General features: G+C 41.0%; 1 protein-coding gene and 1 long non-coding RNA gene across 7 annotated transcripts in view; one reads left to right on the forward strand and one right to left on the reverse strand.

Annotated features, from left to right (window-relative positions):
- The window catches only part of SGSM2 (small G protein signaling modulator 2), a 63,914-nt gene that overhangs the window by 6,536 nt on the left and 44,587 nt on the right, over window positions 1–12,791 (reverse strand). For all 6 annotated transcript variants that reach the window (XM_052803339.1, XM_052803340.1, XM_052803338.1 and 3 more), the window contains 7 exons: window positions 9,406–9,556; window positions 8,779–8,843; window positions 8,178–8,323; window positions 7,605–7,733; window positions 3,463–3,645; window positions 1,967–2,371; window positions 1,174–1,298 (listed from right to left, as the gene is read on the reverse strand). In XM_052803339.1, the coding sequence (XP_052659299.1) occupies window positions 1,174–1,298; window positions 1,967–2,371; window positions 3,463–3,645; window positions 7,605–7,733; window positions 8,178–8,323; window positions 8,779–8,843; window positions 9,406–9,556 (1,204 nt within the window). The remainder of the gene's footprint in view (window positions 1–1,173; window positions 1,299–1,966; window positions 2,372–3,462; window positions 3,646–7,604; window positions 7,734–8,177; window positions 8,324–8,778; window positions 8,844–9,405; window positions 9,557–12,791) is intronic.
- LOC128148917 (uncharacterized) lies at window positions 3,642–9,188 on the forward strand. Its single transcript, XR_008237464.1, has 2 exons — window positions 3,642–4,617; window positions 6,233–9,188. It is a non-coding gene; the product is annotated as an uncharacterized LOC128148917 (long non-coding RNA).

Consider the following 12,791-nt stretch of genomic DNA (forward strand, 5'->3'; position numbering starts at 1 on the left):
ACACCTAAAATACAACTCCTTTTGGAAGCTTTTAAGTGTCTTGTTCTAGAGTGCTGTAAAGATAAAGCTAGGAGTCCAGAGAACTCAACAATTCAAATCTTCTAACACACTGGTATAAAATGATGAGTATTCTGCTAGTTTTTTTCCAGAAAAAAATCCTAAAAGCTTTATAAACAATCCACAATGAGGACAGAGCAGCATGTGAGACAGAAATATCTCTTGTACAGTGACTCTTACTGTAGGCTCTTAATGTCTTGTGAAAGGGTAAGAATGTGATCCTCTACTTACAGGATGAATTAATATTGAATTTTTCTCTACCTGTTCCTCAAAAGCTAAATACTGTATTGAAGTCTAATTTGATTATGCAAGATCAAATCTTAATTAGCTGTTGTGTGTCTCAGAACTTTTTGACACTTCACATTCCAGAGTATTTCACAGCCCTGTATTGTTTTTTGGTTGGCTAGAGAGTACCAAACCTTACACACGTGGCTTGCATATGAATAGTTTGTGAAAAAACAGCTAACAAAAGCATAACAGTTTATGGAAAAAAGCCCAGATTTTTAAAAGGTACCTAGATTTTTTTAGCTTTTGGGGTTTTTTGCCCCCCCTAGGTGGAAACTTGTTATCTTCTCCGAGTGTTAAAGTCTACGACACTTTCTGCTTTAACTGTGTTTAGTTGAATAGCCTTCGTGGCAATTTGCATTCCTAGAAGTGAAAACTAGCTTTCTATTGATTCCAGCTGGTCTCAGTGGTTAAAGATGCTGGTTTGATTTTGTTTTGATTTGAAGATGTAGACTTTTTGTCTACTTAGTAGATGTCCCTCAACACTGTATCTGGGCACCTCACTATTATTGTCATCTTTATAGCACACCATTAGAGCATGGATCTATTATCCTGATAAGTAGGAAACCAAAGCTAATAGTACATTTAGAGAATAGTTCAAGGTGACTGATAAGGTCTGTCTCTTGAGGCAGAAAGAGAATCTTCTCAAACCTGCATTCCAAACTGCTGATCATACCCATGCTCTCTAACCTACCATCTTACCTGTTCCTCCTTCTTCCAAGTTTAAGTTAATTATTGAGAATTTTTATACAGACTATTATTTTCATGTTATTACAGTTTATGGATTATGACAGAAATGTGAAAAGTAGTTTGGTTTACAAGCTATATTACCTGCACATGACATTTCGGAGTTTCTCCAGGTTATCAGCAGTAAAATACCAGTAATTCCGATCACATCTCTGGACATCTTTATCAATTCTGTGCAAATTTAAGGCAACAGTGTCCAATAACTCTATCTAGAAGAGAAAAGTTTTAGTTAGATCTGCTGAGTTTAGAGCATCCCAGGACTTTGTGCAGATTCGCTCTGAGAATCAACAAACCAGAAATAGTACAATTATACTTTGGGCATAGGAGAGCATCAAAATACTCGATTACTGTCCAAAATCCCAGGTGAAATGCACACACTTTCACTGGGAAATGTTCCAAGCCTGTCCTGTTTCCAAATAGTTATTTCCAGTTGAACAACTTCAGCAGAGAGAGAGGCAAAAACTCAACTACTAATCTGTTGACAGCAACACTAATAGAGGTGGTGGAGTCTTGAATCTAGATTTAGGTTATGGTTCAATTTGATTAAATGTGGGTTTTAGCTTGAATTAAATGATACTGAAATCTTTCAAGTGGTGTGCTGTCCACAGCCTCTGGCAATTTTTAGCTGCTCAGCTGTACATTCTTTTCCTTGCCCTCCGATTCAATAAAAGACCCAATTTTTTCTTGCTGTCTTATTTCCAGTCTAGCTCAAAATCCAGATGAAAAGATTTGGATGCAAAAATCCTCAGTTATCATCCCACCACCTGTAGTTCTAGTTTGGGATTGTCTCTGATTAAATCCTATCTGAAAAAGTACAAGTCTTTGCTAGAAAAGCAATGCTGTGCAGAGAGATGATGATGCTTATGTTGTGACCTACTGTGTAGGATGCAGCGCAGACAGAAGCAACATCCATTAAATAATCCACCTGGGAACACAGCTGCTCTTCTGATACAGAATCCTGAGACTGCAGTACAACCGACTTGGCTTTCTGTATACGTGATATGTCTGAATCAGTCCTTTCCAAGTCAGTGCTAGCTTCTTCTTCAGCCCCATCTTCAAAGGAGACGCTCTGCCCGTCATCGATACTGGACAGGATGCCTGAGGCCACAGAGTAGTTCCGCGAGGACGGCAGCCCAGAGTCAGGGGAGTCAAACTCCACAGACTGTTGCTCTACAGCAGCTACTGCTGCTGGCGTGTCGGCAGACAGTATGGTGAAAGTGGGGTCGTCCTGACCTTTTGAGTCCTGCTCCGCTGAGTCCGTTTCATCTACAGATATAAAGACCTGGGGGTGGGCAGAGGAGAGAAGATTCAGATAAAGCAGGGGAGAATAGAGAAGCAAGAATCATTAATGTGGCAAACAAACCTCCAGCCACGAGAGAGAAATGACTACATCATTTCAGTGGACAAGATCACCGATTAATAGATCTTCCCTGCATGCAAATAGTTGAGAGCTCCTCACTCGGTCTTTACACTGAGACTGTAAGTCTAAAAATAATATCGATTTATGATCTCATATCCGTCTCCTATAATGATGTCTCCCCCTTTCATAATCTTCAATTAGAAATACCTTGGAAAGCAGTGAAGCTTCCCTACTGGCAACACCAACACTAAAACCATCTGGTCATTGCAATGTGTCTTTGAAGAAGACCGACATACTTCAGGCCTCCAACAATCCAGTTCAGCAACTGCTGTTTGAAGTCAAGACTGGCCTTCAAATTCTTTCCACCATGCAACCACTTTACCTCTTCTCTTGCTAAAAAACTCATTGTTGAACTGTTAAGTTCTGCTGCCTTACTGAAATCAGTTAGCTAACTGTTTGAAATCTGCATAAGTAATGGATGCCCAGAGACACTTTTGGCACACGCTTGCCAGCTCTCCTGTCCAACAATGTGAAAAGAAACGCCCTTCTTTGTTATTCAAGTTACTGAGGGGTTAATTCAGTCTGCCTTTCTACTACTTAGCATCTTACCTTAGATTGACAAAGGTCCCCTCTCCCCCCCAAAAAATCATGCTCAACCTGTCAATCAGGGACATGACAGAATCAAAAATATGCTTTAATAGTAGCAATCTTTTGCTCTATGCTGGATAGAAAGCTATTCCTCTACTGAGAGAAGGATCTTCTATAGTAGGTGAACCTTAAAGCACCTTAGGCAGGTCCTGCTTAAGAACAGCTGTAGACTACCCAAAATACAGACCTGCTCTTAGCTCTATTATGGAGGCACTACAGCTTCAAATTCTGTACAGGATTCAAGTAGCTCCAGACTGGTGGAGCTGTGCTAACCTAAGTCTCTGCTTCCCTGGGCTGTACCTCTGCAAATGCCAAGCCTCCTGTGCTGCCTGCACCATATGGATGAATGGGAAGGGAGTACCTACATCGTTGCTGATGGTAGAGTCCCTGTGAATCAGTCGCTGGACATGGCTGTCAATGCTGCTGCCTGATGAAAACTTGGCCAGCGTAGCAGAATGTGATTCTTTCTCTCGCTGCTTTACAATGACTTCACAGGCTTTCCACTCAGCCATGACCTTCTGATACCGGAGAGCAATGTCTTCATCCACCTGCAGACAGACAGACAGATCCTGAAATGCCGGTGCTCCTTGAAAGATAGCATTAGCAATGAGTGGAAGTCAGGAGGGAGAGGTCTAAAGCAAGTGTAATGTCTCAAACCAAAAGCCTGTAGGATCCTGAAGCCCTCATGCTAGAGCACACATCACTCTGCAAAGCGCAATGACTGGAGCAGCAAGATGTTGCGTATTTACTGCAGGGAATAAACTATCGCTACAGATGCCATAAAAGATTCATATAAGCATGTGTATACACTCTCAACAGTGCTTTTGACATTATTCAGGAAAGAACAAAAGATGTCACTGGCTTACATGTGAAACATCACATAGAAGTCAGATGCAATCTGATGGAGCAATTGCTGCTTCTAACCAGATTATTACTAATTTCATTACACCGCCTTCCCAACTCCTCTATTCCAACTCTACCATAGCCCTTGCAATGAATTCCTGGTCACAGGTTCACAGACATCAGCCTGTACAGAGTTAGATGCTGGAAGAGACTCCTGAACAGTAGAAATCCCAGCTCACACAGCCCAGTCTTGTGGCTCTACTGTGCATGGCCAGATCCAACCACTGGTTCCCATAGTAATAAAACAGATTTTTGCCACTGCTGGCTTCCTCTGTTGAAAGAGAGACACAGAAACCCCCCTTGAGCTATTAAGGGACACGTAGTAATTTTACTACTCTGTCACTTGTCAAGAGCTGAAGAGAAATCACAATTGTGAGTTGGCTTCAGGCTCCGGACTCTGCTGGCTGGAGTTGCTACCAGAGCATTCATGCTAAGAGCTGCAGGCTATTTGTCACTTGAGGTAGCTGTCGAGTCATAAATCATAAAATACAACAGTTAGTGGAAGGCTGGAGGACAGCCACGTTTGGGAGTGCCCCAGATACTGATGGATGACTGCAAAAATACCATCAGAAGGCAAAGATGATAAATCACCCGTGATGACTTCAGTTAAGGACACGGTAAGTTTCCTATACATGCAAATGTTATGACTGTTTTCAGGTCATTCATTTAAAAGACTCTTACATTCAATGGTAAGCTTTAGACTCAACAGCACATTGCTTTGAGGTGTCGGTTATTACTGTTATTTACTACTGGTGTTGAGTAGCTTATTAGAATTCCAGATAAGGTTTGGAGCACCCCTTGTGTTAGTATGGTACAAACTCAGGGAAAAAAATTTCCTATAGGAGCTTGCATTCTGCAGATCAGATCTTTTATACCTTGCAACATTTATTTATGAATTTACTGTAATTTCTATTACACAAATGGACTCAAGTATTTATCTCTTCTTGGCCAATCTCTTATGTTCTAGCTGTATACATGCACATGCCCTTTGAAGCTAGGGCTAGAATCCACAAGCTGTGGCTCAAGATCTCCCACTCTAACTATCTGGGTCCTTTTTTCAGTTCCAGACATACCTTCTATTTTTACACATAGATCATAAATCTGATGGTTCATATACCTGTGGAGAACAGACAGCAAAACGCAGTCTATGCAAGAAACCCCCAATATCCTATATTTCTTGAAAATTTAAGTTTAAAAAAAAAAAATATGGAGCACCAAACGCAAATGTAATAAATTCACACTGCATCTGGAAGTGCTGCAATTTAGCCAGATCACTGCTGCTGAAGCTCTGCACCAAGTTCAAAGCGTTTAGAAGGGCCCTCCCTTTTTCATCAAGACAATAAGACTTAAGGAACCGGTCCAAATGGTGCTGTAGGAGGACTTCTTTTTTAAACTTGTGCTGTGTGCAAAAAAAGGGGTGATTGAACAAGTCCCCTTGTACAACAGACATACTTGCCAGCAGGATTATGGCAATGTATCAGCCTGGCTACCTGGATTTCCTTCTCTTCTGAGGCAGTTTGCCTGGCCTTCAGGACATAAGGCAACCAGCAGGACTTATTGCCCTCAGTCGTTTCTGAGGTACTTTGTCTTCTTCTGATGCTGGTGTCATGGGAGGGCAGGAATTTGCCTCAGCAGTGCTCAGCGGAACATGCTTGATATACACACTATAGCCGGAAAATCTAAATATAAATACCTACAAAGATGCCTGGATTCAGGGTGAAGAATCTGGATTGTGGCCCTGTTTTGAACAGTTAAGGGGTATATTTCTCCATCCGTGTTCAGAACTGGTTTATAAAGATAAGTGTGAGGAAAAACAAGTCAAATTGCTGTAGCAATTTTTAGTAAGAAGAATGCTGCTTATAAAGTGCCCACTGTTTGCAAGATAGCTAATTTTTCTATTGCAAGGCTCTAGGTCAGGCTGCCCTTCTGATCTGCAGGTGCTCACAGGGATATAAAATATCCCCTGGAATATAAAATAATTGGGAGTTAGCAAATGCCAAATGTTTTGATATATAAACCACTCCTTATCCATTTAATCCAGAACAGAATCAGCTGCTGCAAGAGTTCTACCTCCCTGGTAATAACATTAACAGAAAAGCAGATTAATGTGTTAATTATACTCCAGGGCAAACCTCATTACTGTTCTAGACAGTTCAGCAAACATTTAGGTGATTCTTAATGTCAGTTAAAAGCAATGTTTTACCAACACACTAATCCAGACCTTACCCACAGGGCACTGTCCTACTGAAGTCCTATGGCTCTGTGAAGGAGAACATCCCTTTCCTCAACCGTCAAGGAGTAAGATGAGCAGCAGCGTTGGCATTTGTAATGGCAGACTGGTGCTCCCACTACGTACGAGCCCAAGGCCTGCAGGAGACCTTTACAATGGTGGCACTACCCCACCTGCTCATCATAGTAGGCCTACACTTAAGTTCTTGCTCCACATGTGAATCAGCTCTGCAGCTGCATTATGGTATGAACCTGGGCCTATTATGCATCGCCTGAGGGTAATAGATTAGCTTTGGCTCCATACTGCAATAAAAATGCCACACAGCATTCATAACAGCAACTACACTGGATCAGATAAAGGCTGGTGTAGCCTAGCAGTCGCTTATGGGAAGCACGTAGGAGTAAGGCACTGGAGTAGTGCTGTACTTTTCTCAGCACTCTAGCTTAGGACCACATCCAGTCTCTGTTCAGTAAGTGTAGCTGAGTGAAGGCATGACTGCCATTTTGCCCAGCTCTATCTGTTTGTTACCAGCCTGGTTTATTACCAAGGCACTTGCCTAGGAATTACAACAAATGAAAGCACTCGGCGAAGTAAAAAGTCGGTATTGCTATGAATAGATTAGCAAAGAGAGATAGTATAACTAAGAGATAGGCAAATTGTGGTTTCATTAATGGAAACTATATACTTAATGCCAAGTTTCAGACTGTGAAATAAGGCTGTGACATAACCTAGGCAATTATTCACTGATCAATTAGCAGCAGCATGGGAGATATTAAGAGGAATAATGTCTCATCTGAAATTGCACCTTACGTTTTACAGAGGCACTTCTTATTTAAGTCTAGCAAAAGCATAATGAACTTACAAACCAAACCTTCCTCTGGGTATTTTTAGCCTCTAGACAGTAACACCAAGTGCACTTTAGAAGGTACATCTGGGCTGTTCACAGCTCCAGTAGAAGTCCACATGTGCAGATGCAGTATCATGTATATAAAGTAGTTATTTCAAAGAGCATTTTGAAGCATAACTCAACTAACACACCATATAAAAGAGGGATGACTCAAATTACTATCCAAATGTCAATGTCTCCCCATTTTATAAGTGACAAATTTGTGAAAACAGGATTTGCTCAGGGCAAGTGCATGTCATAGGCAGAGGCTGAATGCAGGTTTCCTGACTTCAATAAAAAACTCCCTTTTAATGATTTTCAGGCATGATAACATGATATCATAATCCCTCTACTAACATGCGTCACTCACGTTTCAGTAGCATTTTCCCCTTAGGAATATTAAACAATAATAAAGACTAACACTTGCTATTAAGAAAACAAAACCAATTCTGCAAAGGTAATTCAAATCCCCGGAAAGCTGTGCTTACCTGGTCCATTTCCTTTTTAGCCATGCCAAATTTATAGTGACCTAACAAGAATGGCCATACTTCCTTTCGAATCTCATGCTGTACCCCGCCGTAGTAAACTCTTCTAAGTAATTCCAGTTCCTTGTAATTCTACAGTAGTCAGGAGAAAGAGGTACTGAAGGTAATTACATCTTTATTTTCCTTAGGCATGCTCGTATACACTTAATACCAAGTATAAAGACAGTGAAATGCACGCACGGCACTAAATAAATTTTGCAACTTGATCCAGGCCTTTAGGGCCTTAGCTCAAATCCAGTCTAATATAGGCTGTCATGCCTCCCATTAAAATAATCTAACTTTTAATAGACTAGAGTCATCATGAGATCAGTTGCTTTGATGTTAATTGATATCTTTGCTATCATTAGAGAAGCAAAGGACAAAAGAGATTGTAAGAATCGACTCACTCACTAGAAAGAGAAGTGATCCTGTGAAGACTAGAAAATGCCTTTAATGCTTCCTGGGGTCCATTCTAAGGGATACCGTGCTCAACGCAGCAGTGTGTGGGAGCTAGTGTAATGAATAAATGTTACTTACCTTCTTGTCCTTCTGATACTTGCTCCAGACCTCTTTAGTCAGGCCGCCTGCAGCACTGGATGGTTTGTCAGGTGGGATAATAGTGTGGTTCACGAGGGCAGACAGATGCGTTCGCACTGTTGACAAATGGCGGCAGTAGGCAAGCCCTGTGGTTGGGGCAGGAGATAAACTTTTATAAATGAGCAATCTACCTAATATCAGCAGCCCCTTTTTGAAGATGAAGCTGTGTGACATTTTAAACCTGCCACTAATAACCCTATATGAACTAAACTTGCATTGTACTGTATCAGAATGAAGAATTGCAACAGAGCCAAAGATTAACTAAATCTTACACAGACTAGTAAAATCCGAGTATTACACTGCAAAGTAAAACTACATTCTGTCTTCACTAAGCATCAGTTCACCCATTGCTATATGCAAAACCCACAAATAATGGAATTATGAAGCTATGACACTTGAGTCACGTCCACCCTACTGCCCTGAGGTGATCTGACTCACAACCATAAATTTGGGTTTGGACTGCTTTCTAAAACAAACATCACATGTTTTTTAGATAAGCATATGGATACCACAAGGGCTGGATATAAGAAGCTTCACTTACATCCATAAAAGGCTCTGGAAACTATTTGCCTCTTCATGCTTTCACACAACATCTTTAATGGAGTTCTGTGGAGACACATTAACAGGAACGTGATAGGTCATGAGGACAGAGATCATAATGAATTTTATGCTGATCCCTATGACCTAACACATAGCAATTCTTTTTCTGCACCAAGATTTATTTAGCTAAAGGACAACAATAATGACAAATCACATTTTTTAAAGCATTTTCCCCACCAGCATTTTGGCCCAAAACAGATTCACCTGGCACATTTAGCTACAACTGCTGCAGATGCATTGTAAATGTCCTTGTCAAATTAGATGAATTGTTGCCCTTCATTGTAATTACTAATTACTTGTTGAAGAAAATGCTTCCAGAGCTGATTTATATTAAACTGGACAAAAGAATTAGATGCAATTTTTTAATGAAAATGTGACTTGAGAGTAGTTTAATAGGTTAGTTTTATTAAACTACATTTCTTGCTACATAACTCCATCTCTTTCATGTTGGAAACTACTTGAAAATCGTCACTCTCGTTCTCTGGTGCTGCAAACAATAAAACCTCCTTGCTTTTAAGTGTGGCATGCACAAAGTCTCCCAGGTAAGCTCTCTGCACAACTTGCTTACCTATCATGGATGCAGTTGCAACAGCTGGATATATCATAGGGAGAGCTGCCTGTTGAACAGGAGACACACGAGGAACCTTGGCTGCAGTGCTCCAGCTGCCACGAAAGCAAATTTGCCCCAAAGCCTTGCATCTCTATCATTTCGCTGGTGTCTAGGGAAAAAAACCAAACAAAACAGCAGGCCATCAACCTTTTTTCTTCTTTCCTCCTCTTTCTTCTGTGCATCCTGATGGCTTCATGCTTTACTTCTCAGCAGGCTCTGAATCTTGATTCCAAAAAGGGGAGAGCACCGTCCTAGTGACCTCAGAAATACTGCTCTTGGCACATCTAAATCAGCTGCATGCTGTGCACGGTCACTTCCCATGAAGTCAAATCCCTTCACCATCTCCCCCTTTCTTGCCTATGCACATCCCAGTTTGTGTTTCAAAGAGAACAGAGAAAAGGGTGCTGCAGTAACAACTAAAACTGGTTCTTGTGTAATGCTACGGTAATGTTATTTATGGCCAGAAAAGATAATCTAACCTGACCTTCTATTTAATTCCGGTCTCAGAATTTCATTTTGCAGTTCCTGGAATCAGCCATGTAACTGCTAGTCCAGTTAAAGTGAAAGTTTGAGCATAAAAGAAATTAAGACAAACTGATTCAGTTATTTTCAGAAGATGCTTCTTTCCCCCTCAGAACCAGATCCTAAAATATTTAGCACAGAAGGATAGTTCAAGTCCTACTGATGTCAACACTATGTTTATCAAAGTAGGATGTTCTGCAGGAAAATGTGATCCAACAGTACCGTGCAGCTTCTTGAGTTATCCCTGCTCCACCAATTCTATTTGTCTTTTTAACCCGCTTCAGGAAGGCAACCCCCAAAAAATCACCAGTTGCCTTCAGAAAGCTTGGCTTCAGCTCTTCAACCTTCCCAGCTGGCATTTGAGCTCGTGGGTTTTTTGTTTTATAATAAATAACTGGCCTTTCAGCTCACCCATGATTAAAATTAAGGCAAATGCCATAATACTGTATGTCACTAAATTAACATTTGTAAGCAAAATTCAGTCCCCTGGGCCGTGCTTTTAAAACATACATTTGTTGGGTGGTGGTAGGGGCAATTCCAAACCATCTCATGCATTTTAAATCAAGGTAGCATAAAGCATTTTAGTAGTGCCTATTAGAAAGTGGGCATAGGTGAGGAAGGAGTGGAGTAAAAACATTTGTTAACAGAAAAAGCACAGGCTCATGCGGAAGCAGTCATGTGTATTTCATTTCACAAAACAAAGTGTGATGCAAAAATGCTCTTCACCTTAATTCTTCAGGAAGGAGCTGAATGACCCAGTATTTATTGCAGCTTCTTATTGGGTTCAAATAAAAACCACTGGACAAACATTTTTAGATCATTATTTTTTGCCTCCCCTCTACTGACAAGAAAAGTGGGTTTTTCAGTTTTGATTTCTTATTTTTTAGAGAAACAAGGAAAGAACCCCACAGAACCTAAAGATTCAGATGAAAGGTACCTGAATTAGTGAAGAATTAGAGTGAACAGCATCTTTTCTTTAATTGTAGTGGTGTTATCTGTAACTTCAGCTACATGCAAAAGTCAAGCATGTTGCAAAATGTAGAAGCAAATGGCTAGCAAACCTGCTACAACAGTGTTGTCATTATTTAAAAGGGATGCTGCTGGAGAGACAACAGCTAATCCAATCTAGTTCAGCAAGAATCACTACTCAAACAGCAGACATAGTCCTAACTCTACCACTACCTTCAAAATTAAATAAGCAAAAGCAGATACCTGACAGCTGTTCTAGTGGGATAACTTCAAATTCCCATCACCTGACTAAAGACTAAATTGTTTCTTATGCTTTAGATCATAGTGTTAGCCTCTTAACATGTGTATGTGGCAGTGTTAGACCTTCTTCCTTTCCATTATCACCCATATCCAGACATGATCAGTTAAGACACACAGAAACTCCCTGAAACGGTATCTTTTTTCAAGGGGAACGCTGTATTTTTGGACTTTCTTTCCATCCATACCTTTCAAGAACTCTTTATTCTGGGCTTTATCCATTTCTAGGGGCTACTACCTTGGGATAAGTCTGTAGGCAGCCTACAAGAAATGAGGAGGATCTCCTTGAACACATTTTCATATCCTATCTAAACAGAACTTAAGCACTATACAGAGATGCAGGGCAATTATTGTCTCCTACAGTCAGTCCCACCAGACCAGGGCTAACATCCATTTGGAACCAAAATTCATTGCTCTGCTATTTAAAGGTATGAGTGTCTTATCTGGAGTCAAAATACATTGTGTTTTTCTTAGGAAATAGAAATACCAGAAAAAGCATGTTCATTCTAACATAAGGAATGAAAAATACAGACAAGAGCCAAACTTGCAAGCAGTTGCTCTCCTTCCTACTTCCTCTGCAGATGTCAGACTTTTGACAGCTACTTTACAGCCTGATAACAGAGAAGATTCTGTTCTTGCTGATACACTCCATTTATTAGGAAGAGGCAGAGGCTCTTGTTTTGATTATAACAGGAGTGTGCCAGGTTTGGCACATGCACTCAAGAGGTATCAAGGCCCGAAGTCTGGCGGTATTGAAGCTGTGCAGAACTGGTAAGCCTAGAGGGGGGAGAGATTTCACGTGAACTAGTGGAGAGGCCTCGACAACACCTGCCTGTCTCTGAACAACTGCAAGCCTGAGAATCCAAGCTGTGGAGGAGGGGTTTGGCCTGGGGAATGGATTATTTTATACACCATTCAGCTTCCTCCTTTGAGGAAGTGAGGACTTCTTAGCCTCCAGAACTACACTACTAGGTCCTGAATGCATGTAATACATACACCTACTGGAGAATACCAACTTAATACATATGTTATGATTGCTTTAGGAAAAGAATTAGATGACAAATTTTTGGAAAGTGGAGTCTTGCAGCTGATAATCTGAAACCCACCTAGCCTATGAATGCAAGAAGTGGAATGAAAGCACCTGAGCACAGAAAGGTATTGCATCTCCACAGAATCTTCTCTGCACACCTCTGCTACCTTATAGAGGTATACAAAGCATGGGAGCATGCATACTTGCACCATCCCTGGGCTCAAATTGTAACTCACTACACTTCTGCCCTATTCTGTCTACACAGGCACACTCTATTTCTGACTTTGCCCGGCACATCACTACTACTGCTGTAATGGTTTACCTCTGATGCTTCCTATGCAAGGCTGCCCTCCCCAGTCTGTTACGCTGTACACGACTAACTCACAGAAGAATAATACAAAGACCTGTTACACTCCCTCCTCTTGTGAGAACATGTTCTAGTATCCAGCTCTTATGAAGGTGGGGCCGGAAGCCTCTGGAAGGAGAGAAAGTTTGTCTGTTCAGCAGCACACATGCTCAAAGGAGA

This window comes from Harpia harpyja, chromosome 12, assembly GCF_026419915.1.
Source record: "Harpia harpyja isolate bHarHar1 chromosome 12, bHarHar1 primary haplotype, whole genome shotgun sequence".
Lineage (NCBI taxonomy): Eukaryota > Metazoa > Chordata > Aves > Accipitriformes > Accipitridae > Harpia > Harpia harpyja.